Below are 24812 nucleotides of genomic sequence, written 5' to 3' on the forward strand. Positions count from 1 at the left end.
GAGGATGGATGGATGGATGGATGGATGAGAGGAAGGACGCGTGGGTAACTGGCCCTCACGTCCCATTTTGCAGATGGAAAAAGTAAACAGGAGTGAGTAATCCAGGCCGTTCATTTGTTCAGTCAATAAACATTGGCTGGGAATTCACCAGGTGGTTCTCTGAAAATCAGAAACAAATCAGTAGAGCTCGCAAATTCAATTCTCTCTACTTATAAGAAACTGATGTACGATTTTTGAGGTGCCACGAATGTAGGGCAGACAGGAGCGGTGGCACAGAAAGCATCAGGTTCAGCTGCACGTGCCCCCTGCAGAAGACATGTGTACGTGAATGAAGACGCTCTGGGGAGGGAAAATCCCTGTACAGATTGGTGGGGGTGCTGGTATCCATAGAAGTTCATTCTCTGACGAAAAGAGATCAGATCAGAGAAGATCCAATAAAGGAAACCTAGGATGCATGGGAGTAACTAGGCAGGGGGAAGGGATGCTGTTGCCTTAGGGTTGCATATTTACATATTGGTGCAGTGAAAGGACCTTGAACTCGGGTGGCATCAGAAACTATCTTTGTTTCCGAGCTTCATTGATTTCTAGGTGTGTGGCCCTGAGAAGATTATTTCACCTCTCTGAGGCTGTTTTCTCACTTGTACAGTGGAGATAATAATACTTGACACTGAAGATTACTTTATGAACCAGAGAGCATGCTGCCCGCACATGGTAGGTATTTAGGAATTGTTGGTTGAAGCTTCATGACCACTGAGGGTTTGGAGTTTTGCTCAGAGGAGATAGAAGAGGAGCAATGGGAACATTTTTTCCAGAAGACCATAGTCTCCAGGACTTTAAGCTCCCTGTGGCTGAGAACCATGTTCTTCTGCCTTTTTCTGTGGCCATCAGCGGGGTTCATGTCTGAAGACTCCCACGACCCTAAGCTCTGTTCCCAGGGCAGCGAAGAGGGCTGCTTATGGACTGGTCTGTATCCTACTATCAACCTAAAATCAGCTGTTATAACTAGACTCTGAGTTCTTGAGTAGTGGGACTCTCAGAAAGCCATTGGTCCTCCCTCCTTCAGCTGAAGGAGTTAATATTTCACAGTTCACGTGGGAGTGAGGAAAGGTGGGGACCCAGTCTCCCTTAATCACAAAGAAATGGAGAAAACGTGCCTTGCTGATTTGTCTTGGTGCTGTGATGACTTGTAGGCAGTAAACTCTTAATACTCAAGCCGTGACTTCAAGGCTAGTCTTTCCTGTTATGACTTCCAGGGTTTCTGAATTGAATCTGATCCGTTATATAAACCCCAAGTGACTCTATGCAGATTGAAAGGGAATTCCACTTACTGTCTTTATTTCCTAAGTAGTCTGTGAATTTGGATGAGTGACTGGCAGGAAAGATGTTAATGACCAAACATCCAGCAAACCTGCCGATGCCTCTTTGACTTGTTCTTCAAGGGAAGCCCAGTGGTCGTGAGTCTCTGCAGCCTCCACAGGCCCGCTGGTGAGACTGAGTTACTCCTGCCCTTGTACTCACTGCAGTCTGTTAATGCTGCCCTTAGAGATCTAACTCCAACACACAGCCAGGATTTGCTTACATGTCCATCTCCTCCACAGGATGCTCTTTCTGCATCCTATGAGCCCTTGGAAGGATGACACAGTAATTATTCATCTTTGTTTCCTAGCAATGAGCATGGTGCTCAGTGTCTAGGATGTGCTCAATAAATGCTTGTTGGACGAATGAGTGAATGAATGAATGAATGAATAAGTGGTGAATGATGGACATTGAGAACCTTCTTATACTTCTGTAAAGACTGCTACTATTTTCCTAGGCAATAGAGGTCCATGCCGAGGAACTAGCTCACGTGCCTTCTTCTCGTTATCTCTTCCTGTTTACGTGGTCCATCAACACTTGCAATTCTTTTCACACCAGACACTCACTGCTGTGCACAGTGTCTTCCCTTGCCCTTAGGAGAAGGGCATCCCTGGGCACAGCCTGGAAATACAGGCTGATGAAATAAACAGCGATGACCTTCCCGTGGTGTTTTTACCTGCGTGTTTATATTAATGGGCTGTTTCTAGCTGAATCTTTTCAGTAACCGCCTCCTGAGTGAAGACACAAACTCACGCCAACATGTTCCTGGGTCCTTCCCTTGCGTTGCTTATTAGTGGTTCATGACAGGGAGGGTTCTTAAGCCCCAGATTTTAATCCCCTTAAGCCAGGGGTCCCCAACCCCAGGACCACGGACCGGCATCAGTCTGTGGCCTGTTAGGAACCGGGCCACACAGCTGGACGTGGGCGGAGGGCAAGCGAGCGAAGCTTCATCTGTATTTACAGCCGCTCCCCATCGCTCGCATTACCGCCTGAGCTCCGCCTCCTGTCAGATCAGCGGCGGCATTAGATGCTCATAGGAGCGCGAACCCTACTGTGAACTGCGCATGCGAGGGATCTAGGTTGCACGCTCCTTACGAGAATCTAATGCCTGATGATCTGAAGTGGAGCTGAAGTGGTGACGCTAGCGCTGGGGAGCGGCTGCAAATGCAGATCATCATTAGCAGAGAGGTCTGACTGCACAGAGACCATAATAAATCAACTGCTTGCAGACTCATATCAAACCCTATCAGTGAGTGGCAAGTGAAAACAAGCTCCCAGTGATTCTGCATTACGGTGAGTTGCATAATTATTTCATTATATATTACAGTGTAATAATAATAGAAATAAAGTGCACAATAAATGTAATGCGCTTGAATCATCCCCAAACCATCCCCCCCCACCCCGGCCCCATCCGTGGAAAAACTGTCTTCCAAGAAACCAGTCCCTGGTGCCGAAAAAGTTGGGGACTGCTACCTTAAGCAGACTATATTATAAAATTTCTAAATTTACTAAATTATAGAAAGTTTCAAAAAAAAGCTATAGTTATTTTCATTAGAATTAGACTTTCCTAACTGACTGGTTTTACAACCAACTTTCTTCGAACCCTTCTGTGGGCGTGACAGCGCTGAGAAGGGCTGTGTGGATGTGTTACAACCTCACGGCCCCCTCTCGCTCCCATCACTAAGCACAGTGGTTTCCATTCACACATTTTCTTTTTTTTTTTTTTTTTCTGCGGTACACGGGCCTCTCACTGTTGTGGCCTCTCCCGTTGCGGAGCACAGGCTCCGGACGCGCAGGCTCAGCGGCCATGGCTCACGGGCCCAGCCGCTCCGTGGCATGTGGGATCTTTCCGGACCGGGGCATGAACCCGTGTCCCCTGCATTGGCAGGCGGACTCTCAACCACTGCGCCACCAGGGAAGCCCTCATTCACACATTTTAGCTGTCTGCCTCTTTTTGTGTTTGTTTTGTGTTTACAGCTGGTGACAATAAGTTGTGTTTCTGAAACAAGATAACCTCTAAACATCTGCTATGGGACGGGCGCCACACAAAATTGTGGGACCTCGGAAAAGAGTCAAAAATGTCCGTGGTTTCAAGGGGTTTGCCGTCCAGGGAGCAAGTCAAATAAACAAGTAGAGGGACACATGCAAGGCATTATGGGAGTGAGGAGGGGAGGTGCCTGTGGCTCCCAATTCTGCCTGGGGTAGGGGTGAGGAATGGGGTAGGGGAGAGACTTCATAGAGAAGGTGAAGTTTGAGTTGAACCTGAAACATAAATGGTAATCCATCCATCAGACAAGAAGAGAAGGAAATTGACAGATTGCCGTGGTGTGTACAAAGGCTCAGGAGTATGGGAAACTTGGTGAATTTGGGGAAGTCCAAATGGTTTTGAAATGGTTGGAAAGCAGGCCGACTTGATCTCCAAACACCCCAGCTCAGTGTCAGCCCTGAGCACAGGGGGTGGGTAGGGAGCACATGGCGTCTGGAAAAATAACTTAGGGTCAGATCACAAAGGGTCTTGAGTGCCACACCAAGGATCTGGACGTTATCGTGTGTGACGGGGTGTGTGCTTGTGCGTGTGTGACGGGAAGGTAGATATATTTACTGAAGAATTTAAATAACTGAATAACAAATTGTGTTCCATCAAGAGCTTTTCCACCAATCCTGGCCAGTCCACTCTATCCCACCTGATGTATTATTTTCTTCTTTAAGCAGATTGTCCTGGAATGTCCTTTCTGGATGCCATCTTGTTGAGTGTAATCCACTCCTCTTTGTTATTTTAACCTAAGCCCAGGTAATCAAGGCCAGGATTTTAATTGCCTCTGGCATCAGGCAGCACAGGGCTGATAGCCGCATATTTTAAAAGGAGCCTGGCTGGCTGGGGATTGAGAAGAGAAAACCCAGTGGGGTTTGTGCCTATGAGGGTTTCCAGTCTTCATGCTTTCAGCTCGGTATTTCTGGGGCACTTTACAGCAGGCTTTGTAAAGATTTAGTTGAAAATCAACTTACGAATTCCTCCCTAATTGGCTTGGCCAGGTTGAATCTGTTATTGGTCGAGCCAAGCTGGCTTGTATTAGGCAGCACAGGGGGGATTTCCGGCCTTGCTCTCATCCTCTTGGGGGCTGGCTATTCTTAGAAGCCAGTCTTGGTGTTGCTGAAGGCTGATATCATTGTATCCTCTGAAGTGACCTCGGAAGGACGCCCATCTGATACAGCATTTAGACCTTTGGCCAAAAAAAGCACGTCTTGGAGTTGACATTTGTATGCCAGAGGTTTATGGTTTTATGTTTTTTTTCCTCCCCAAGATGAAACAAAGCTTCCTCTTTGTTTCTGCCTCTTTGGGTTGATTCCTGGAAATAGGCAGTGTACCCAGTCCAAGCAGCCAACACCTGCAGCAATGGGACATCTTCAGAGGGTGGTTTCTCTTGGCCCAGGACCTATAGTAACATCAGAAGAGGCACAGGACTGTGGCCCTCACTGGCCTTTGCTGAGTCCACGCTCTTAAGGTTGTCTGGTGCTGAACACACAGACGTGCCTGGAAGAGGAAAGAGAAGAGACATGTTACGATGTTGGGATCACTTATGGGCACTGTTAGCGTCAAGTCACCACTGGAAGTTGTGTGGACAGAGAGGGACCCTGTGCTGGAGAGTTTGTGAAGGTGAAGAAGCAAACCATCAGGGCAGCCTCAGAGGAGAGGGTTCATGTCTGCCTTTGGAACTCATGTGAAGGGAAGCTGAGGAAGTGGAGAGTCCTGGTTTTTCCTACGATCCTGGAAGGACATTGGATTTCTGAGTGCCGTTTGCATGAGTGTGGAGAGGGCATGCCGTATCTATTTGTAGTCACTCAGAGGTAACTTGCCCCTTCCCTGCCCCATCAGTCCCCTTGCTAAGTCCTCGTGGGGGCTTTGCAGAGTTTAAACAGTTCTGCTGGAGGAAGTCACTTATAAGAAGAACATTTGCTCTGTAGACCTGAGCTCATCAGAATCAAGAAGACCAACTTAGAACTCCAGAAATAAAGATATGTTCATCTGTATACTTAAATACAGATATGCATTTTACAGGTTTCACAAAACTAGTCTAACATCTGTTTTGCTTTCCTTGTTAATTCCATCCCCCTCCACCCCCGATTGCCCTCACCCCACCCCTGACTCAGCAAAGCCTCCTTTAAGAGACGTGGTAGACGCTGCATTTTGAACTGGCTCCCACGCTTGTTTGGGAAGATTTCTTCTCCCCTTCGGCCAGCTAGCTAGCCAGGCGGTCATTCCAAGGACCCGGCCTTGACAAATCTGTGCCTTCTGGTACATCTTGTCACCAACCGGCAGCTGCTGGTCTCGTAGGGCCTGCCGAGAATCCACTGGGCATCCAGGACCGTGGCTGTGATAGAGCTGGGTTAGCAGGAGCCTTAGCCCTCAACCTTGGGCCAAATCAAAAGCGGTTGTGCTGGGTGAAGTTCTACGCATGCTCTGTGTCTTGAACCTTCTGCTGTGGTTAAGCTTATCCCTCTGTGAACACTTTTTATTTCATTTTATTTCATTTCATTAATTTATTTTGTTTGGACCCTGGTCTTTCATTCTTTACTTGGATATCCTAGAATCTTGACATTTGTCCAAGAGAATAAGAATTACAGCATCACAGCAAATCAGACCTGAAGGGAATTTAAACCGGTCTCTTCACCTTAAGGATGAGGATGCTGAAGCCCAATGAAACAGAGAGAACTGCCCAGGGACCTAGGGCTAGTGAGAAACATATCCGGGGCTCGAAGTCAGGCCTCCTGACTCTCCTTCGGGGTTTGCACCTTAAACGTGTGTCTAAGGGGTCCATATGCAGGATACATTGCAGCCACCTGCACTCCAATAAGAGTAACGGTACACATAACAGGTAACATTATTGAACAGTTATTAAGTGGCAGACATCGTTTTGAGCACTTTATGTACGCAATATCATTTACCCTTTTGTCAACCTATTTGGTGGGTACTGTTATTATCCTCAAATTATAACTGGAGTGACTAAGATGCGGAGAAGTTAAGTAACTTGCCTTAATAAGTAGGGAAATCCTATTAGACTGACTTTCCTGAGACCCAGGTCTGACTTTGCATCAGCAAATCTGTACTGAGCCCCTACAAGGGATGGAGCCCTACCTTTCTAGCGGGAAATGAAGGCATGTGGGTGGATGGATCACAGCGGTGCACAATGGCAGCTGTAACAGAGGGTGGGAAGGAATGGAGTGGGTAACAGGCTTCACCAAGGAGATGGCATTTGACTGTTCTTGGGGATGCATAGGAGTTTGCTAGCTCCTTCCCTTGTGTGCCATGGAAGGGAAGGAGCTAATGTGTCTGGGGAGAAATCCAGACGGTGAGAAGCTCAGAGTCCGGGAAGGCAGAAGAAGCATGATGGTTGTGGGGAGATTCTGGGAGGCGGGGCTAGAGAGGTAGCTTGGGTGCAGATGGTCCAGTGCCTGTGTCCCAAGATAAGGAATCTGGATTCTATCCAGTAAACAGAGGGGAGCCAGCTGAAATGCTTGTGAGTAGGTTAAGTGATGGGATCGGATTACTGGGCGCTGGGGGCTGAACAGATGTAGAAATGTGGGCGGATCGGTCACGAGGAGACCAGGTAGGAGGTGGTTGCAGTTGTCCAGGTAGAAACGATGGGGGCCTGGACTCCTTACGCCATCTGATTGGCACAGGCCACCTCCACTCCTCTGCCCGCACGGCTTCCGGGCTTGGATGCAGTCTGTAATGCCCTCTGCCTGCAGTGACGGACCCATCCTTCAAGTCTAAGCTTAGGTGTCCTTCTGGAGACTCCCCTTAGTCCCCACGCTGAGCAGGCTTGAGCTCTCTCCTTGCGGTCTCCACTTTGTCTGGTACATCCTCCCTTCTCTCTTGGCATACGTGAAGTCTCCTTGCACATCTTTGTACATTCCTCTCTCTTGACGGCTCCTTGAAGGCGGGTCCAGACCTTTGCCTCTTTAAAGACTTTGCACAGGGCCTGACATTCAGGGAGGTCTCGGTACATGTGTGATGAAGGAATCCACCTTCTAAATAAAGGCAGTGACTGTGGATAGGGGAAGAAGAGGCTAACTTTGGGATATGGTTTTGAAGTTACATCAGGGCTTGGCAAACAAATCCAACCCACTTTATTTACTGCTTTTGTAAATAAAGTTTTATTGGAACCCAACCAAGCTCGCTGGTCTACGTTTGTCTACAGCTCCCCTCACTGTGCAATGGCAGAGTTAGGTCATCAGGACAGGACCATACCCAAATAGTTACTATCTGCTCAGCCATGAAAAAGGATGAAATACCGCCACTGGCAACAACATGGATGGACCTAGATATGATCATACTAAGTGAAGTGAGTCAGGCAGAGAAAGACAAACACCATATGATATCACTTACATGTGGAATCTAAAAAATAATACAAATGAACTTATTTATAAAACAGACACAGAAAACAAACTTATGGTTACCAAGGGGAAAGTGTTGGGGGGAGGGATAAATTAGGAGTTTGGGATCAGCAGATGCAAACTACTATATATAACATAGATAAACAACGTAGTCCTACTGTATAGCACAGGGAACTCTATTCAATATCTTATAATAACTTATAACGGACACAACATTAAAAAAAAAAACCTATAATGGAGGCTTCCCTGGTGGCGCAGTGGTTGAGAATCTGCCTGCTAATGCAGGAGACACGGGTTCGAGCCCCGGTCCGGGAGGATCCCACATGCCGCTGAGCGACTGGGCCCGTGAGCCATGGCCGCTGAGCCTGCGCGTCTGGAGCCTGTGCTCCGCAACAAGAGAGGCCGTGATAGTGAGAGGCCCACGCACCGTGATGAAGAGTGGCCCCCACTTGCCACAACTAGAGAAAGCCCTTGCACAGAAACGAAGACCCAACACAGCAAAAAAAAAAAAAATTAATAAACTCCTACCCCCAACATCTAAAAAAAAAACCTATAATGGAAAAGAATCTGAAAATTATATATAGATAAGAAGATACATATATATATATACATATATATATATATGATTCAGTTTGAATCACTTTGCTGTACACCTGAAACTAACACAACATTGTAAATTAACTAAAGTTCAATTAAAAAAAAATATTTGCTATCCGGACCTTTGCTGAAGAAGTTTGTTCACCTCTGAGTTCAATGACCAGGGTTAGTGACTGGAGATACAAGGTCATGGGAAAGAAGGGGTGGAGACTTTTCCTTTTCTCGTATCTTCTCAACTAAATAGAGCTTTGCCCCTAAGTGACGGCACTGACTGCTGGGCCTGCGGGTGCTGAGAAAGAAACGCCCCTCCTGGGGGGCAGGACGGAAAGGGAGCCTGAGTCCAAGGTGGACCAGAGAGCCCGCTCAGAAAAGACGGGGGCTAGAGCTGCAAGGCAAACGTACGTCTAAATCTTTCTGCCTCTTGTGCTCTTCTCTCTCTCAGTCATCCAGTTTGGTTTTGTCACCCTCTTTGTGGCCTCCTTCCCTCTGGCACCGGTGTTCGCCCTCCTCAACAACGTCATTGAAGTGCGGCTCGATGCGAAGAAGTTCGTTACAGAGCTGAGGCGGCCAGATGCTGTGCGAACCAAAGATATCGGTCTGTCCCCTGCATCACTCAGAGACGACGCAGCCCATCCCCGTCCCCTCCCTCCGACCCTCCCCCTGTCTCCCTGGCCGCCCCCCTCCCACTCTGTCGGGCATCCAGAGGGCTGGAGCATTCCTTATCACCCCTTTGAGCCCCTCATCCTCATCTCAGGAGCTGGAGGCCACGGTATCCCCCCACCCCCCCGCTGGCCCCCTGCTTGGCAGACGGGTGCACCTAAGCCTTTCCAGATAAGCCTATCCCTGGGGGGCCCGGCAGAGCTCCACTGGTAACTTGCCTGCAAGGCGGCACTCTGACTGCAGCCTTGTCGTCCCCGGGCTGAGGGCGGGAATGAGCCAGACGCCCTTTTTTTCCCGTCTTACAGGGATTTGGTTTGACATCCTCTCGGGCATCGGCAAGTTCTCTGTTATCATCAACGTAAGTGCTTTTGCTTTCATGACACCCTCGCTCTGTGGGAGGGGCTTTCCCGGGGAGCGGAGGTCCTCAGGGCAGGAAACCTGTCCTGGTACCTCCCAGCTTCTTCCATTTGGAGCTCTGTTTAAGACGGCGCCCCGCGCCCACCCACTCCCCGCCCCTCATTAATATCGCGTACACGCCTTCTAAGTCATCAGGCTGTTGCCAGAGGTGTGCAGCTTTGTCGTACATTTCGCTAAGAGCGAGAAAGGCAGTTACCCAGCAGAATGCGTACCTCGGCCTTAAGAGTCCAGATCAGATCTTTCATCGGAGCCAAGAATCATGAGGAAAGAATTGCACATATCTAGCCATCTCTTTCCTTTCCTTTTCTACCCCGGAGCTGAACAATAATACCTGGATCATCGCCCAGGCTGCAGTTCCTAATTACCGTTTCTCCAGGCTGTCAATGTAAGGTCTTAATTATCCCTGGCGCTGCTTGGTTAAGATAGGACGTGGAAGAAGAGGGGTCCTGCCTGCTCTGACCTCCTTAACTGCCTTGCCAGACGTGTCCACATGTCGGAGGAAATCCTGCTGGGCCCAAGCCAGCAGCTCCTTTGGCGTCTGCGTTCCATACGGATGGTGGTCAGGCAGGGCCTCCTCTTCCATCTCCCGAAACAGCATCTGCCAGCTCAGCCCACATCAAGAAAGCCACAAGCCCCTTTCCCTTGGTAGAGAAACACAGATTCTGGCCGTGACCTGGCTACCGACTAAAAACACATGAGATGGTACGAGGTGTGCAGAGAGGCAGAGGGGATCAGCCCGTCACACGTGGGGTGTTTGATGTAGGAAGTGCACATCTCATGGCTGAGAAATTAGGTGCAGTTTGATCAGTAGCTACTTTGCAGTTGTGTCTACTAGAAAAGAGCCCCTGAGTACCAAGCGCTTTTCATCTACAACAGAATGACAGGACGTTTTACTTCCTTGGCCGTTCTAAGACTTCTTATCTGTAAGAAATGGGAGAGAATAAGAGTCTCGCCAAATCGGTCAGTCTGGAAGTTAAATGGGATGATGAAAGGATGTATGGCCCGTGCTCCGTTAATTATAGCTGTGATTATTAGAAGTCCGTTACTCACTCTCAGGTACGGTTATGGCCATGCACACTCGTATATACATTTAGAAAACAACACCTAAACTGCATTTTTTAAAAGGGCTTTAATTGTTGGTGCCGAGGACAGTATAAACACCTGCCAAAAAGATGTAAGATTTTTTTTGCAGAAAGTCCCCCCTCATCCGAACAGGCAGTCGTTCATTTGTCGTTTGGTTTGCTCCACAGACATTTATAGGGAACTTAGATACGCCAGGCGCTACGTCGGGTGTGTGCGTTTCATCCAGCAGGACCTGCTCCTTTCTTCTCTGTATCTCACTTTTTCTAAGTAAAATGGATGAAAGAGCGACTTCCATTGTATGATGGGCTAAAAAGCGCTGAGAGATGATGGTCAAACTGAGGTTCACCGTGGAACCATATCCTTGGTGTTCCTGGCTTTCTCATGTCCCTAAGGGGCAGATGTATTCCATATATGGCCATTTGGTATCCTTGCCCGTCACACTTAAGTGGCCCTCTCACCACTATCAGTAATTTTCTCAGAAAACCTTCCACTCTACTTTGTCATGGCCAATGCCAGCATCAATTCAGATATCTCAGAGATGATTCATGCCCTCCCTCACCAAATGGTCCAAACTGGCTTAGCATCCTTTGCTTCGGTGGTTGTAATTCCCTCTCTTGACAGCCACTGACTTGTGGGTTTCCTTACATGTATCAAAGATGGAAAAGCCAGGTGAGTCAGTGTTGTGAGCTCAGGGACAAGGACTCTGTATCAGAGCAGGGCCTCTGGATGGAGAGCCCAGGAGGGGACAGTCTCTTAGGCAGATGGACCTGTGTCACCCGCATGGTGTCCATCCTGACAGTTCCTCAGGTGCTTGTGGTTCTACCCCCAGGCTTTTGTCATCGCGATCACCTCCGACTTCATCCCCCGCCTGGTGTATCAGTACTCCTACAGTCACAACGGGACTCTGCATGGCTTTGTCAACCACACCCTCTCCTTTTTCAACGTCAGCCAGCTGAAGGAGGGAACGCAGCCCGAGAACTCGCAGTTTGACCAGGAGGTTCAGTTCTGCAGGTAAAGTCATCGGGGGCAGGAGGGCAGCAGAGGACTAGAAGCGGCAGGTCCAAGTAATTATCCGGATGACTTAGACTTACATCATTATTCTCCTTCGCTTCTGTCTCCTACCCCCAAACCCCAGTTCCTTACAAGTCAATTTCAGTGAATTGACCAATATTTATTGAGTGCCTTTGGCTAGACACCATGGAGCAGATAAAAAAGTATATAGGTTCGTCCTTACCATCAAGGGAAGGTCTGGTTTATGGTCTGGTTGGGAGGAAAACAGAACTGGTAGGACACTGCAGGTTATTCAGTGTTTATGTCTAGTATGGACCATGAGCCTTATGCATGTTCGAAGGAGAAGGAGAACAGTGAAGGCTAGAATGGAAAGGGTAGGCTTCTTGGAGGGGCCATGAGGAGTTGTAGGGCAAAACGAGAGAGTATCCTAGGTATGGAGTCAGCATGGGCCAGGTCACAGGGGTAGGGACGAATCTGAGGTGTTAAAACACTTAGGGGCTGGTTGCTGGAGTTGGCAAGGAGAGTGCTTGGGAGATAATAATAGGGAATAACATAGGAAATACAATATAGAGAGCAACTCCTAGGGTAGCATAAGCCAAAGCATTGTTGAATTTGTTGAATTTGAATCAGTAGGATGAAGTAGATAATGGGAAATCTCAACATCTTACAGGAATTTTAATGTGATGCAATAGGAAGTTACAGACCTTTTTAGGGCCAGGGAATTATAGGCTGAAGTGTGGGCTTAGGAAAACTAATCCGGTCTCAGAGAGGAAGATGGGCTAGAATTGGGCTAACTCAAGGAGGGCGGCTGAGGTGCTACGTCATTCAGACATGACCGGGGGTAGGCACGGACCAGAGAGGTGGAAGTAATTCAGAGGGAGGGAGAAGATGAACTACTTAATGTCCTACGTCACAAAGCTGGGTACCAGAGACACAAGAGAGAGTGAGGCAAGGATAACTCCAAAGTTTGGGCTGAAGCCAGAGGCCTGGGAAATTGTGGGTCCATTGACAGGGATGGGGAAGATGCCAAGAGAACCTAATTTATAATAAGTTAGATGAATTTGATTCCAGTCATGTTGCACTTAAAATGATGGTCGGAAATCTAAGCAGCAATTTCCATCTAACACGTAGAGGGAATAGCTGGAATTCCTGAGAGGACCAAGTGAGAGTCCTGATTGTAATTTGTCAGCCCAGGGATCCTTGAAGCTGAGAAACAGAAAACTCTCCACTACTTACCAGAGAAGGACAAAGAAAGAGAAAAAGAGCAGGGGGAATAAATTCTTTAACCCTTTTGTACCTTGGTTAAGTGATTGTCCCCATAAAGGACTCGATCCAAGATCACACCCCATATATTTAAACAGAACAATAACTACAACAAACCCCAAACCTAGAAAAAGGTATCAGAGGACACATGTAGGGTTTTCTTGGACCGTCCCCAATAGTGTCTGATGTAAAAGCTGTTCGTGCTCCATTGAAGAAGCAGGAGCAGTACCCCGGTTGTGTTTGCAGCAGTGATGACCCTGGGCGTGTCTGTCGTGCTCTTCCACCTGGGATGCCTTGGTACCCAAGGTCAGACGTTTGTAAGATGACTGCTTAGGTTCAGACTCAGTCTGAACCACAAAAGGGAGGAAACGAATTGGTCTTCCCAACCCAGATGACTGAGTTAAACAACCTTCCCAATATGTGATTTACATAGAAGGGTATTCTGGTCCCAGGAGCAATAACTTTAGGGCTTAACACTAGCCAACCAGAAAGGCTCAAAATCAGGGACCAGATCTAAGAATAGATAAGTCCATTTATTCACAGATACTGATTCATATAGCCTAGATGTTTCTAGCATTTTCGCATCTGGGACTACAACGAGTCTAACTCGAGCAGGCAGATTTGCTACTACCCTGCATTGCCCAGGGGCCACTGCTGGCGCGCCAGACTGTCTGTCCATGGTGCTGGATTGGGGTCTGCAGATCCCCTGTACAGTGGGGTCTGGACCAGCTGGTGGCCTTTCCTGGTCGCATTTAGATTTGCTCCAGCAGGGTACGTGAAGTCAGTCAGCACCTTCACAGTAAACGAACGGGCACTGAAAAGTGAGAAGGACAAAATCATTTTTGTAATTGGAAGGTGAAGAAATCATCTTGTTGAAACTCTCGTTCTACATAAAAAGAAACCAAGGCTTAGAATGTTGAAGAGTTTTCCAAGATCACAGAGGTTTCTAGCAACACACCCGGAAGCAAGACTCACATCTCTCCAGGAGCACAAGCTTCATCGCCCACGCTCAGGAGGGGCAGCACGAGTGTGACTTGTCATGTGGGGAAGCAAGGCTAATGCTGTTCCTTTAGTTGGTCTAGAAGCACAAGTCTGTCCAGAGCATCAAGGGACTCTGACCTTGTCCTTGACCATCACATCTTCCAGTGACACTATGAATGTGCTTTCCGGATATATCAGTGGCTTACACTGGCTTAAACACAAAGGGACTTCAATGCCTCTCTATTGAAAGTGGAGGGTAGTTCTAATTGGGTAGATTGGATTCAATCTGCCCAAACCAAATCTTTCTCCATCTTCCAACCCTACTGTAGTCAGTGATGGCTATAGTTTCAAGCACTGGATGACTGCCAGCAGCTACAGGCCAGTATCATACTGTGTCCGAGTCCAGTGGGAAAAAATGCCTATACTTCTTTCCCAACAATCTCAACAAAAGTCCTGCTGCAGCTTGTTGGCTGGGATTAGTATGCACTTCCTACCCAGAGCCGATCACTGTGGCCAGAAGAATGTGATGCTTTCCATGGTCTTTGGGGCCGTGGGGTTAGGGGTAGGAAGTGAAATTATCTCCACCTGAAGCACGTGATCTCAGACTAGGGGGTAGTTCCCTCCTCCTCTGAGATCTGAAGTCAAGATGAACGGATGAATGCAACTCAACCAAAACAACGGGTGCCCAGGAGACCAGGTGTTATTAGCACACATGGATCACATCGAGCTTTGCTGTATCTGCCGTCAGAGTCACTGGACTTTCCAGCCAGCTGTAAAGCCCTGATAACTCTTCCCTCCATTGTTTCCAGGCAAGTAGATGGGATCGTGGCTCATCTGTGGCCTGCTAAGTGGCGGAATTAACACTGGGTGCGCGTGCAGGAAGTGCGTGCTATATTTCTGTCAAGAAAAATGTACCTGCAGAAAATAGATCATTCAGGAATCAAACCAAAAGCGTTTCTGGCGTATCCACCGTTGTTTCTTGACTCCGTACCAGTGGGGATCGTAGGTTCATTGTGCATCTATTTTTGAGGCGTTACTATAGGCTTGGCATTGGTTATATGAGAGGGAACAAGACGCAGTGCCTCCCTTGAGGAGTCTAGCTGGCCAGGCGAGGTGAGCATGTACACAAGCAGTGAGAACAGAGCTTCCGTATGTGCAGTCGGGCAACTGCAGGGAGCCCTCAGAGCCTTGGAGGAGGAGGCCGTGCACCTGACCCAGACCTAAGTGTCCAGTGCCAGAGCGGCCAGAAGGAGAACCTGTTGAAACTGCTCACTCACGGGACCCAGCCAGCCTGGGTGGGAGGAGCGGTGATGGGCGGGAGGGGGCCTTCAGGTGGTGACAGAGGTCCAGGGAGAACAGGGTGTCCCAGGCAGACGGGCTAGAGCATGCTCAGTGGTCAGAGCCGGAATGAGAGGCGTGAGCTAAGAGGGGTGAGCCGGGGAGAAAAACAGAAGCCAGACCAGGAAGAGCACGTTGGTCACGGGGGGGTTGTGGACTCACCTTAGGGCCCTGGGAGCCACGGTGGGGGATGGAAGGGACTTGTCACTGGTATCATCTCTGACTGCGCTGTGGAGAGCAGTGGGTTACACTGAAAATAAAGAGCTGCCCGGGCTTCCCTGGTGGCGCAGTGGTTGAGAATCTGCCTTCCAATGCAGGGGACACGGGTTCGTGCCCCAGTCTGGGAGGATCCCACATGCCATGGAGCGACTAGGCCCGTGAGCCACAGCTACTGAGCCTGCGCGTCTGGAGCCTGTGCTCCGCAACAAGAGAGGCCGCGATAGTGAGAGGCCCGCGCACCACGATGAAGAGTGGCCCCCGCTCACCGCAACAGGAGAAAGCCCTCGCACAGAAACGAAGACCCAACAGAGCAAAAATAAATAAATTAATTAATAAACTCCTACCCCCAACATCTAAAAAAAAAAAAAAAAAGAGCTGCCCTAGTCTGAAATGTAAGCAGGTGTCTGGAGAGCGGGGTCATTGAATCATCTAGATATGCCGTCTCAAGTGGGTTTACTTTGGGGGCTACCTATCCTAGGTGGATGAGGATTGCTGATGAAAATCTCTACCTACCCCAGGTAGGTTCTACTCACCGCATGCCGTGTGGACCTGTCTGGCTCACCATAGTCTCTGGAGGTTGATGAAGTGGAGGCATAAACTACTGATGTCTTTGTAAGCCAGGATTTGTCAGCAGCTGTCAGAAATAGAAATGAAGGGAGTGGGGGACGGAGGGGGCTGGGGAGAGAGAGAGAGAGAGAGAGAGAGAGAGAGAGAGAGAGAGAGATTATGAGAAACACAGACAACGCTAGAACTAGCCCCAAAGCCCACGTTTAGAACCGCTCCCATGATGGGAAATGAAAAGTTTGTCCTGATTTTCTGGCAAATAGCGTTGGGAACTCGATGACCCTTCTTATTCTTAGCTCTCCGTGACCCCTGGAGATAAATGTGGTCAAGTAAAACTGAGGTCTCCAGCTCCAGTCCGGCCTCGCCAGGGATAGAGGTATCTTAAAAATAGCAATAAAATTTAGGACAAGTCTCCGGCTGCCCATTTGAGATGCATTCCCAGCATTTTTGGAGCCACGTCTGCCTCAGCCATCTAACTGCCCCGGCCAGGCTGCTCCGTAAACAGCCCTGTGACGTCAGTCTGCAGGCTTGATTAGTGGTCATTTGACAGGGTCAAGGGACCACTGTATCCTACAGGCTGGATGGTGACTCAAGCTCCTGGCTCAGCGGAATGGAGCAGAGGTCAGTAGGGCAGGGCCTGGCCAGGGACCCGGGTCTGAGAGCTCAAGGAGCCCACCTGGGCTTGGGCAACCCACTGGGTCTGTTTGGAGATGCTGAGCATCCCGAAACAGCATCCTTGGATGGCTCCTGCAGGTTTTTCTGCAGGACCCAAGGTCTTCCCTATCCCAAGGTCCTGGGAGTTTCCTTCCAGGGTTTGTCTGCCTCTCATCTGTTTCTGGCTGAGACCAGAGGGAGAGCCAGCTTTCTGTGGTGGTGCCTTTCCTGATCTTTATCAACCACGGCCTGATTAGCTTGTAATGGCCTGTGCTGTTTTCCCTTGTTCAAAGTCAATTACAGAAGACACTTTTAAGCAGCTCAGATGGTACAGAAATACCGTGTGCCATTGTTTTCAGCCCTAATAAGATATTACTTTCCACTGGGATTATTACATTTTTCTTTTTTTACATACCTCTGTTTTGAGTTGAGAAATGCATTTACTAATTGATTTATAATGTCACTAAAACATCATTTTTTTTTAAAAAAAAGCTATTTCTGAATGTCAGTGACCAACCCCTCAGTTTGTTACATGGGCACCCTTCCTGCCCGCAGTGATTCTGTACTGTGATGAATTGTGGCCAGTTGCACTGTCACTGGTCACCCCTGCAAGTGAGGATGGGAAGGGATGTCTGAGCCAGGAGTCTCTCTTCCCACTGTGCACCTCAGTTTCCCCATCTGTAAAAGTGGGGACTTGGAATAAATAATCTCCAAAGCTTCTTTTCTACTTAGTGTAAACATATAATAGTGAATGACGCATGTAATACATTACTTTATCCCTGAAAAAATTCTAAACATTACAGGCAACCTCTCCAACTCTGTCCCACCTCCTCTCAGCCCTGCCCAGCCCTAGGCATCTTCCCAGCAGTAGCCACGGCGACACATTTCTATGACTCTTTCTCAGACATTGTTCCATGGATTAACATAAAAATGGATTTATGGAACCTTTAAGAGGTTTCACGGACTCGTTTTATAATAATGAAATATATTTTGAGTTAATAGGAACCTTGTTTCTTTAGGTAGTGTATAAATCCAACTCAATGTGATTATTTCATAGGGTTAGAACAATCTAGGTAAAATATGAATGCAGTTTTAAAGCTGAGAAAATGTTGATTTTTGTACCACTTTTACTTTTCGTACGTGAGTCTGCCTCACTTCATACTATAACTTTGCTCCTGGAAGCTTAGTATAAAGATATATTGGAGTCAACCGAATGTTACCATTAATTGCATCCTTCTTTTGAAATGACGAACTTTTTATTATAAAAGTAATTCTATATAATGTATGTGTGTATATGCATATGTGTGTGTATATGTGTGTACATACATATAAAAGGAAAAGCCCCTCTTTGCTCAGCCCCTAGCCCAGTCATTCTCTCCCAGAAGAAACCGCTGTGTCCATTTCTGCCTCCAGAAATTACACCCATGTGTGCTGTCTTCTTTACTGCTCACTGTGTTTCCCTTTAACATTCAGTGCACACACACACGTACACACACGCGCGTGTGCTCATTGGCTCATGGTGGGCTGAGAGGGCTCTCGCGTGTGCACCTACTGTATACTCGGCATGGTGATGCCCGTTTTGTTGGCTCCGTGTGAATTAGAGCGCTGAGGTTAGGGATGTGGAATAACTTTCTCGGGTTCGTACAGTTAGTAAGTGGCCCAGCCACTCCAGTGCAGACGTGCTTTTTAGACACTCTAGTCGTTTCTTTATTGGGAGACTCTCCTTATTACAAGAGTACAGGGAACTCTCAAACTCAATGTTAAGGCTCAAAGAAAATAAAGGAAGACCGAAGGGATGAGGGTGAGATCTGGGAACCATTCCTAAAATTGTATCCCCGAGCTTCAATCCCAGCCAGCAGATGCAGGAAGTGACCAGATGTGGGGTTCGCCCAGCGCTTGGCCACCCAGTGGGACCTCGGGAGAGCCAAAGCTCTCAAAACCAGGGGAAAGGGTATGCTTCGGAAAGCATTTGAGTTAATGAGAATGGGGCAGAAGTGCTCCTTCCCATCAGCCTGAGGCTTGCCTGCTTTGTGCCATTTACCTGGACCTAGAGCCTGAGAGAAGCCCCCTGCAGTTGGGCATTGGCTTTCTCTTTTTTTATTCATCTCAGCATCATGGGAAATTCGGAGCATCTGAGCTTGAGTGCTCAGAAATCCTCCTGGAAAGCCAGGGGAGCTGGGAGCAGGGATGTGTATGCTCCATCTCCTTTTAACAGAAGACGCGTATTTCTTAAGTCCCCTTCGGCTAAAGGAGAAAGCACAGCTCCCATATATTGAGTCCTCTGATATGTCTGGTAGTATGCCGAGTGGTCTTCGTTACAGCTTTGTGAGATGGAAAGTCCACGTTTCATGGACGAGGATCCCGGCCATCAGATCTTTGGGTAACTGTCTGGAGGACGGAGCACTGAAAGAGCGGGCGTGGGATCAGGCCTTCACCTGCTGACTCCAAAGCCCATGCTTTTGCCCATGCTGTTCTCTGCTCTAGGCTTGGAAGCGAAATAGACAGACAACTGTCACCAGGCTGGCCACAATGAAGTCCACTAGCCACCCTGTCTTTTCTGGACATTTCTAGTCTTAAAACTAATGATCTCTTTGTTTAATTAGTGTCTTCTGATTACTCAGAAACATTTGACATGCTTGACTTCTTAGGATGAATTTTTTTTTAAATTCTGAAATCTGAGCTTATATTGGAATGTAAATAAGCAATCATTTACCTGGTGGCAGGGGCTTACTGGAATCAGTGTTTTTCTTTTTTTTTTTTTTTTTTTTTTTTTTTTTTTGCTGTACGTGGGCCTCTCACTGCTGTGGCCTCTCCCGTTGCGGAGCACAGGCTCCGGACACACAGGCTCCGCGGCCATGGCTCGCGGGCCCAGCCGCTCCGTGGCATATGGGATCTTCCGGGACCGGGGCACGAACCCGTGTGCCCTGCATCGGCAGGCGGACTCTCAACCACTGCGCCACCAGGGAAGCCCGGAATCAGTGGTTTTCAAACTCTGAATTCATCAGTTAGGAAATCACTTTAGTGGGTCATGACCAGCATTTTAAAGACTAGGGTAGGAGCAGATAGCGGAGGACAAGAAACTATCAGTGCACAGCACACAGCCAGGATGAGTATGTTTCGTGTGTGTGTGTGATTTTTATTTCTGTGACATACATGTACGTGTGCACTCATGTAAAATGCATTGCTTACTCCAGGTCAGTTTTTGTTTAAAGTGAGCTTTGAAAAGAGAAATGTGAAGAGATGTGTAATTCATTAAATTGTTTGTTGCTGTTTTCCTGGGCATAGCTTGCCCTGTAGTTACTGACAAAGCACCCTTAGGCCATTGGCACAGACGGATTGCAAGTTGAGCTTTCTGGACGTATCTGTGTGTTAATCTTTCCCCAGATCCTTGATTAGATGGATGTGCCTGCCAGATTCAAAACATGTTTTGGACACTCGGGGAGGGCAAAGTGACATTTCCCAAAGCTGTAGTGAGTTAGTAGCAGAAGTGGGACCAGAATTAGATTATTTATGGATTCTTTGCAGACTGGAAAAAAAAAAAAAGAGGGCTGAGCAATGGCTGTCATACTGAGGTCAGTGAGCAGCTGTTCCTTCATTGATGGAGCTAGAAAACAAGGGAAATGGACTTTGATTGCAGCAGCAGGGATTGGGCTAGACCTGGGGAGGGATTTCCTCACCGTAAAAAGTAGGGGGTGTGTGTATCACCCCTCCTCCAGAGGTCTTGAGAAAAGCAAGATAAATTCCCTTCTGCCGTGGGGTTTTGGGGGGACAGCAGGAGGGTGGGCAAGCCTGAGTTTTTTCCCACCCAAATGTCCTTATTCCCTTGGCCACACCCTCCCTCTCTCCCATGAGCAGGCGTGGTCTGGAGCTGGCTGTGTTTCTGTCCTCAGCCGAGGATGGCGAGGATGAGCCCCATGGTGTTTAGCCGGGTTGCAGTTAGCTTTGCATTTCATCCGGATGACAAACCAGGCCTGCAGCAGCTGTGATCAGCTGTTGGAAGAGAGGAACCGGGTGTGGGGGGGGGCAGCTCCTGGCCTCTTGCCCAGCCCTAGTCCAGCGCTCAGCACCCACCCTCTCCGCGTGCCTCTTTCTGCGGCTGGCTCTTCCCACTATGACTTCTTCTGCCTTTTTCCCTGCATCTCTTTTCATCTTCCTCTGTTTTTTTCTCTTCTCCCCTTATCTCTTCTTGGGCCATCAAAAGCCACTGTGCTTCTACGTGGATCTTTTAGAGCAGCGGGTTCATTCAGCACAGGGGAAGGTTCAGAGAGCACCCACTGCTGAATCCCCTCCCCCGAACAGCAGCTGGTAGTCAGAAGCTTTCCGACAATAGGAGAAAAGCCCAGATTCAGGCAGACTTGGATCCTCACCTTGACTCCACCCCTTGCTGGCCAATCATTGAACTTCTCTGAGCCTCAGTTTCCTCCTGGGTTATACAGGGATATCCATGCCTTCCTGAGGATCTTGTTGTGAAATGAGGAAACCTCCAGAAGAGCCCCTTGCTTGGGGGTGGACGCACACTGCACGTTCAGTCTATGCTTGTTTTCCTTCTGGGCCTCTCCTGAGACAGAGTTCCCTCCCCACCTTCCTCAGCAGCCGTGCACCCCGCTTGGTGGCCTGATGCCACCCCACCTCTTGCTTTAGCCCAGGACTTGTTTTGCTTTTACTGAGCATCGAAGATTGGTTGAATTCCATGGAGAAAACAGTTCCGTGAAGGGGCATAATTCTTCTGTACCAACTCTTGTTATTTTTCCAGGATTAGAAAAAAAGGGAGTCTGAGAAAATAAGCTGTTTTTAACATGAGTCATCCCAAGATAGGGGGAAAAGGCAACAGCTCGGACAAGCCCTGGACCTCACCATGGTCTGAGCTTACGTCAGGCACTGACATTTTATTTCTTAAACCACATGGGCAGGTGATAAAGATGGTTAGTGAAAGGGGATATTGCCCAACCGAGACTCTTACCACTGCCCTCCTCCCAAAATTCACTCAGCCTTCAGCTTGCTCTGAATCAGCCATCAAGCGAGGCTGGCCCCTCTCATAGCCGTGGTCCCAGAGCAGCCGGCTGGGGAGGACACCCTTGACCGTCTGCTGGCACCTGCGTCTTCACTGAGCCCTGGGCTGTGGAGCAATGTACATGGTGTCCGGGGGTCTCCCCGCCCCTCAGAGCCCACAGGCTAGTGGAGCCAGGATGGCTTCCTAGTCCTGGGTTCCTCTCATGATTCCTGGGCTCCTCTGGAAGGAGGATCCAGAGGAAGCTTCTGGGGATGTTGGAGAGAGTAAGAAAGCCACTTCTAGGCTGATGTTGACTTTTTTGGACGTTGTTGGCTGGGCCGTGGACTCCTCACCTCTGCCTCCTACGCCCCCAAGTCTGAGATCCAGGGCTTTGCCTGCTGCTTTGACCTTTGAGGCTGCACCAGAGAAGTAGCTCCTTCCCTCCATTTCCTCCCAGTCTTCACGTGGCCTTTCTTTCTGGACAGGTTTAAGGATTACCGGGAGCCGCCCTGGGCCCCGAACCCATATGAGTTTTCCAAGCAGTACTGGTCCGTTCTGTCTGCCCGTCTGGCTTTTGTCATCATCTTCCAGGTGAGTTGTTCAGATAAGGCACAGCGGGTCAGGATCCGGGCTGCAGGGGTACCGATGGCCCCATCTCCGGGTTTTCAGGGCGCTCTGTGACTCAGGGGCCTTCGCGTGCGGCCGGCAGCCCTGAGACCCTTCCCTGGGTGAAGGCTTTCATTAGCGGCTGGATTTGCAGAAGGAGGATAAAGCACAGAGTAAGGTTACAAGACAGGTGTGGAGTCAGGTGCAGGGTGGAGACTGATTCCCATTTAAACTGAAGACCAGAAAGTGGGGAACAGCATGGGAGACCAGAGCCTCACCTCGAAGGCAGACAGACCGTCCCGCCTGGTCTCCGCACCCAAGAAAGGCCTTGAGTTCTGACCCTTTCTTCCAGCTCTCGCCTCTCCTTTATTGTGTTGTTTCGGCCCCTGAGACACCTGGTGGGAAAGGCCCCCAGAGCCCCCCGGCAGCCCCGGGTGAATAGCAAACCTGAGCTGACGATTCCTATCTCCCACAATAGCTGAAGCTACAATTGCGTTGCCGAGATTCTCCAGGCTCTAGGGCCCCGTTCCCACTGGGGTCCTGCCACCCTTGGAGCAGGGCTGGGGCACCAGTCCAGATCCCTTTCCGGTCACCACCCCTACCCCCAGGCTTTTGTAGTCCCTGAAGGCAGGTCCCTGGAGGGCTCTAAGGTATCCTGCCCCCGGCCCCCAGCCCAGGAAGTAAAGAAGCTCCCCAGCTAGTCTTTCACCTGGAGAAGCAGGCATTCTTCCTCTTGGAGAGATGAGGCGATATGTGTGCCCAATCCTCACCTGTCCCCTGGCTGCCCCGCCTGCAGAAGCCCTCCTTACTTTACCACGTGTCACGTGTCACTTTCACTCCCCGAGAGGACTTGGTTTAAAAGGCCAGCGTCTGACTTGATCAAGCAGCTCCAGATCGCTTATGGCACCCGGCAGCCTCTGGGAGCAGCCCTTGGTTCCCAAGTCTTCCCTGGGCCCTGGGAGCACGCAGGGTTCAAGGTTGAGCTGGGGGTGGGTTCAGAGCGTGGAAGACAGATGGCAGGGCTCTGATATCTCTTGGGCTGTCACTGTCCTCCGGGTCTAAGGAGAGGGGCGTGCGAGCCTAAGATGGGCAGGCAGAGGAAGCTACAGCTGGAGGGTGAGGGACAGCCTGCAGAAAGCCTGGGATCCAGAGCATACGGGGAGCTGCCCTTTAAAGGGCGGTGCTGGCACTGCCGAAGTATTCACCCACTTAAATAGGAAACGCCCCCAGGAAGGGAGGGTCTTATCCTACCCTACGGGAGGGGAGTGGCTTACTGGGGGGAAGGAAGGCACTTACAGATGTGCACAGAACCTCAGAACCGATGCAGGCCTTTTTTTTTTTTTTTTTTTTTTTTTTTTTTTTTTGTGGTACGCGGGCCTCTCACTGTTGTGGCCTCTCCCATTGAGGAGCACAGGCTCCGGATGTGCAGGCTCAGCAGCCATGGCTCACGGGCCCAGCCGCTCCGCGGCATGTGGGATCTTCCCGGACCGGGGCACGAACCCGTGTCCCCTGCATCGGCAGGTGGACTCTCAACCACTGCGCTACCAGGGAACCCCCCCGATGCAGGCCTTTTGAGGCAGGGCCCAGGCGGGCAGTGAGACCAGAACGTGGGGTTGGCTGAGATCGGAAGTCAGTGCAGAAACCAAGGGTCCACCTCCGATATGGGGACGGAGGGACAGCTGGGAAGAAGAGAGGGGCGGTTGGTTCAGAGATAGCCCTGCAGGGGCCGTTGGGCGTTATGGCTGCTTTCTGAAAAGCTCTGGAGCCCGGATCCTGGAGGCAAGAACAGGACACAGGGGGGCAGGGGGGGCGGAGGGGAAGAAGCCGGTGAACACTGTCTGGCCGTGCGTGGGAGGGGCGCTCGGGGAGATGGGCGCTGTCCCTACTCCACTTTCACCCGGGGACCCCAAGGGACAGTGATGCTCGTTGGCTGAGGTCACCCGCTAGTCGGCCGAGGAGCCAGAGGAACCCAGAGGCCCCCGGCCCCCCCGGGTCTGGGGTCTGTGCCCTCACCACTGCCCACCCCGCCTGCCCCGGGGCGGTGGAGCCCTCCCGCCCAGCCTCTCCTCTCACCACCCCCCTTCTGGTTCTCAAAGAACCTGGTGATGGTCCTGAGCGTCCTTGTGGACTGGATGATCCCTGACATCTCCACCGACATCAGTGACCAGATCAAGAGGGAGAAGAGCCTGTTCGTGGACTTCTTCCTGAAAGAGGAGCATGAGAAGCTCAGGCCGAAGGAGGAACCTGCCTGGAGGAGCCAGGGTGCCAGCCGTCGCAGTGGGGGGAGCCCGGCAGCCAGCCCAGTGCCCTCGGGCTGGAGCCAGCTGGGCAGCAGCACGTCCCCAGGGTCCCAGCACACCAGTGTGTGACCAGCTGAGACCAGCACGGGGCTGCGCACCCGCATGGGTGTGGTGTCCGTCCTTCTGCAGGATCTGGCCTGAGGGGCTCTTGAAAAGGGCGTGTGTGTGTGTGTGTGTGTGTGTGTGTGTGTGTGCACAGAGATTGGAGACAGGAGGCAGAGAATGGGTGCAGGAGGGAAGGGAATGATGCTGCTTCTCAGAAACTTCAAGCTTGGGTTTCTTTTAGGTCCTCTTTTGAGCTGTATCCTTTGGGCGATTGGTACCCCCTTTTGCATCTATTGGTGAAAGAACTGGGTCTCTCCAGCCCAGAGTCCCAG

The 24812-nt window shown here is 49.8% G+C and overlaps 1 protein-coding gene across 1 annotated transcript in view; it reads left to right on the top strand.

The window, feature by feature from the left end:
- ANO2 (anoctamin 2) overlaps positions 1–24504 on the top strand; it is a gene marked incomplete at both ends in the record, with an annotated part of 328154 nt that extends 303650 nt beyond the window's left edge. Inside the window, 5 exons of the mRNA XM_082634789.1 lie at positions 8792–8944; positions 9315–9367; positions 11339–11520; positions 22015–22120; positions 24232–24504. Coding sequence (XP_082490915.1) covers positions 8792–8944; positions 9315–9367; positions 11339–11520; positions 22015–22120; positions 24232–24504 — 767 coding nt within the window. The remainder of the gene's footprint in view (positions 1–8791; positions 8945–9314; positions 9368–11338; positions 11521–22014; positions 22121–24231) is intronic.
- Between the last annotated feature and the right edge of the window lie 308 nt (positions 24505–24812).

Source organism: Mesoplodon mirus (assembly GCF_964341445.2).
Source record: "Mesoplodon mirus genome assembly, chromosome: 11".
Classification (NCBI taxonomy): Eukaryota; Metazoa; Chordata; class Mammalia; order Artiodactyla; family Ziphiidae; genus Mesoplodon; species Mesoplodon mirus.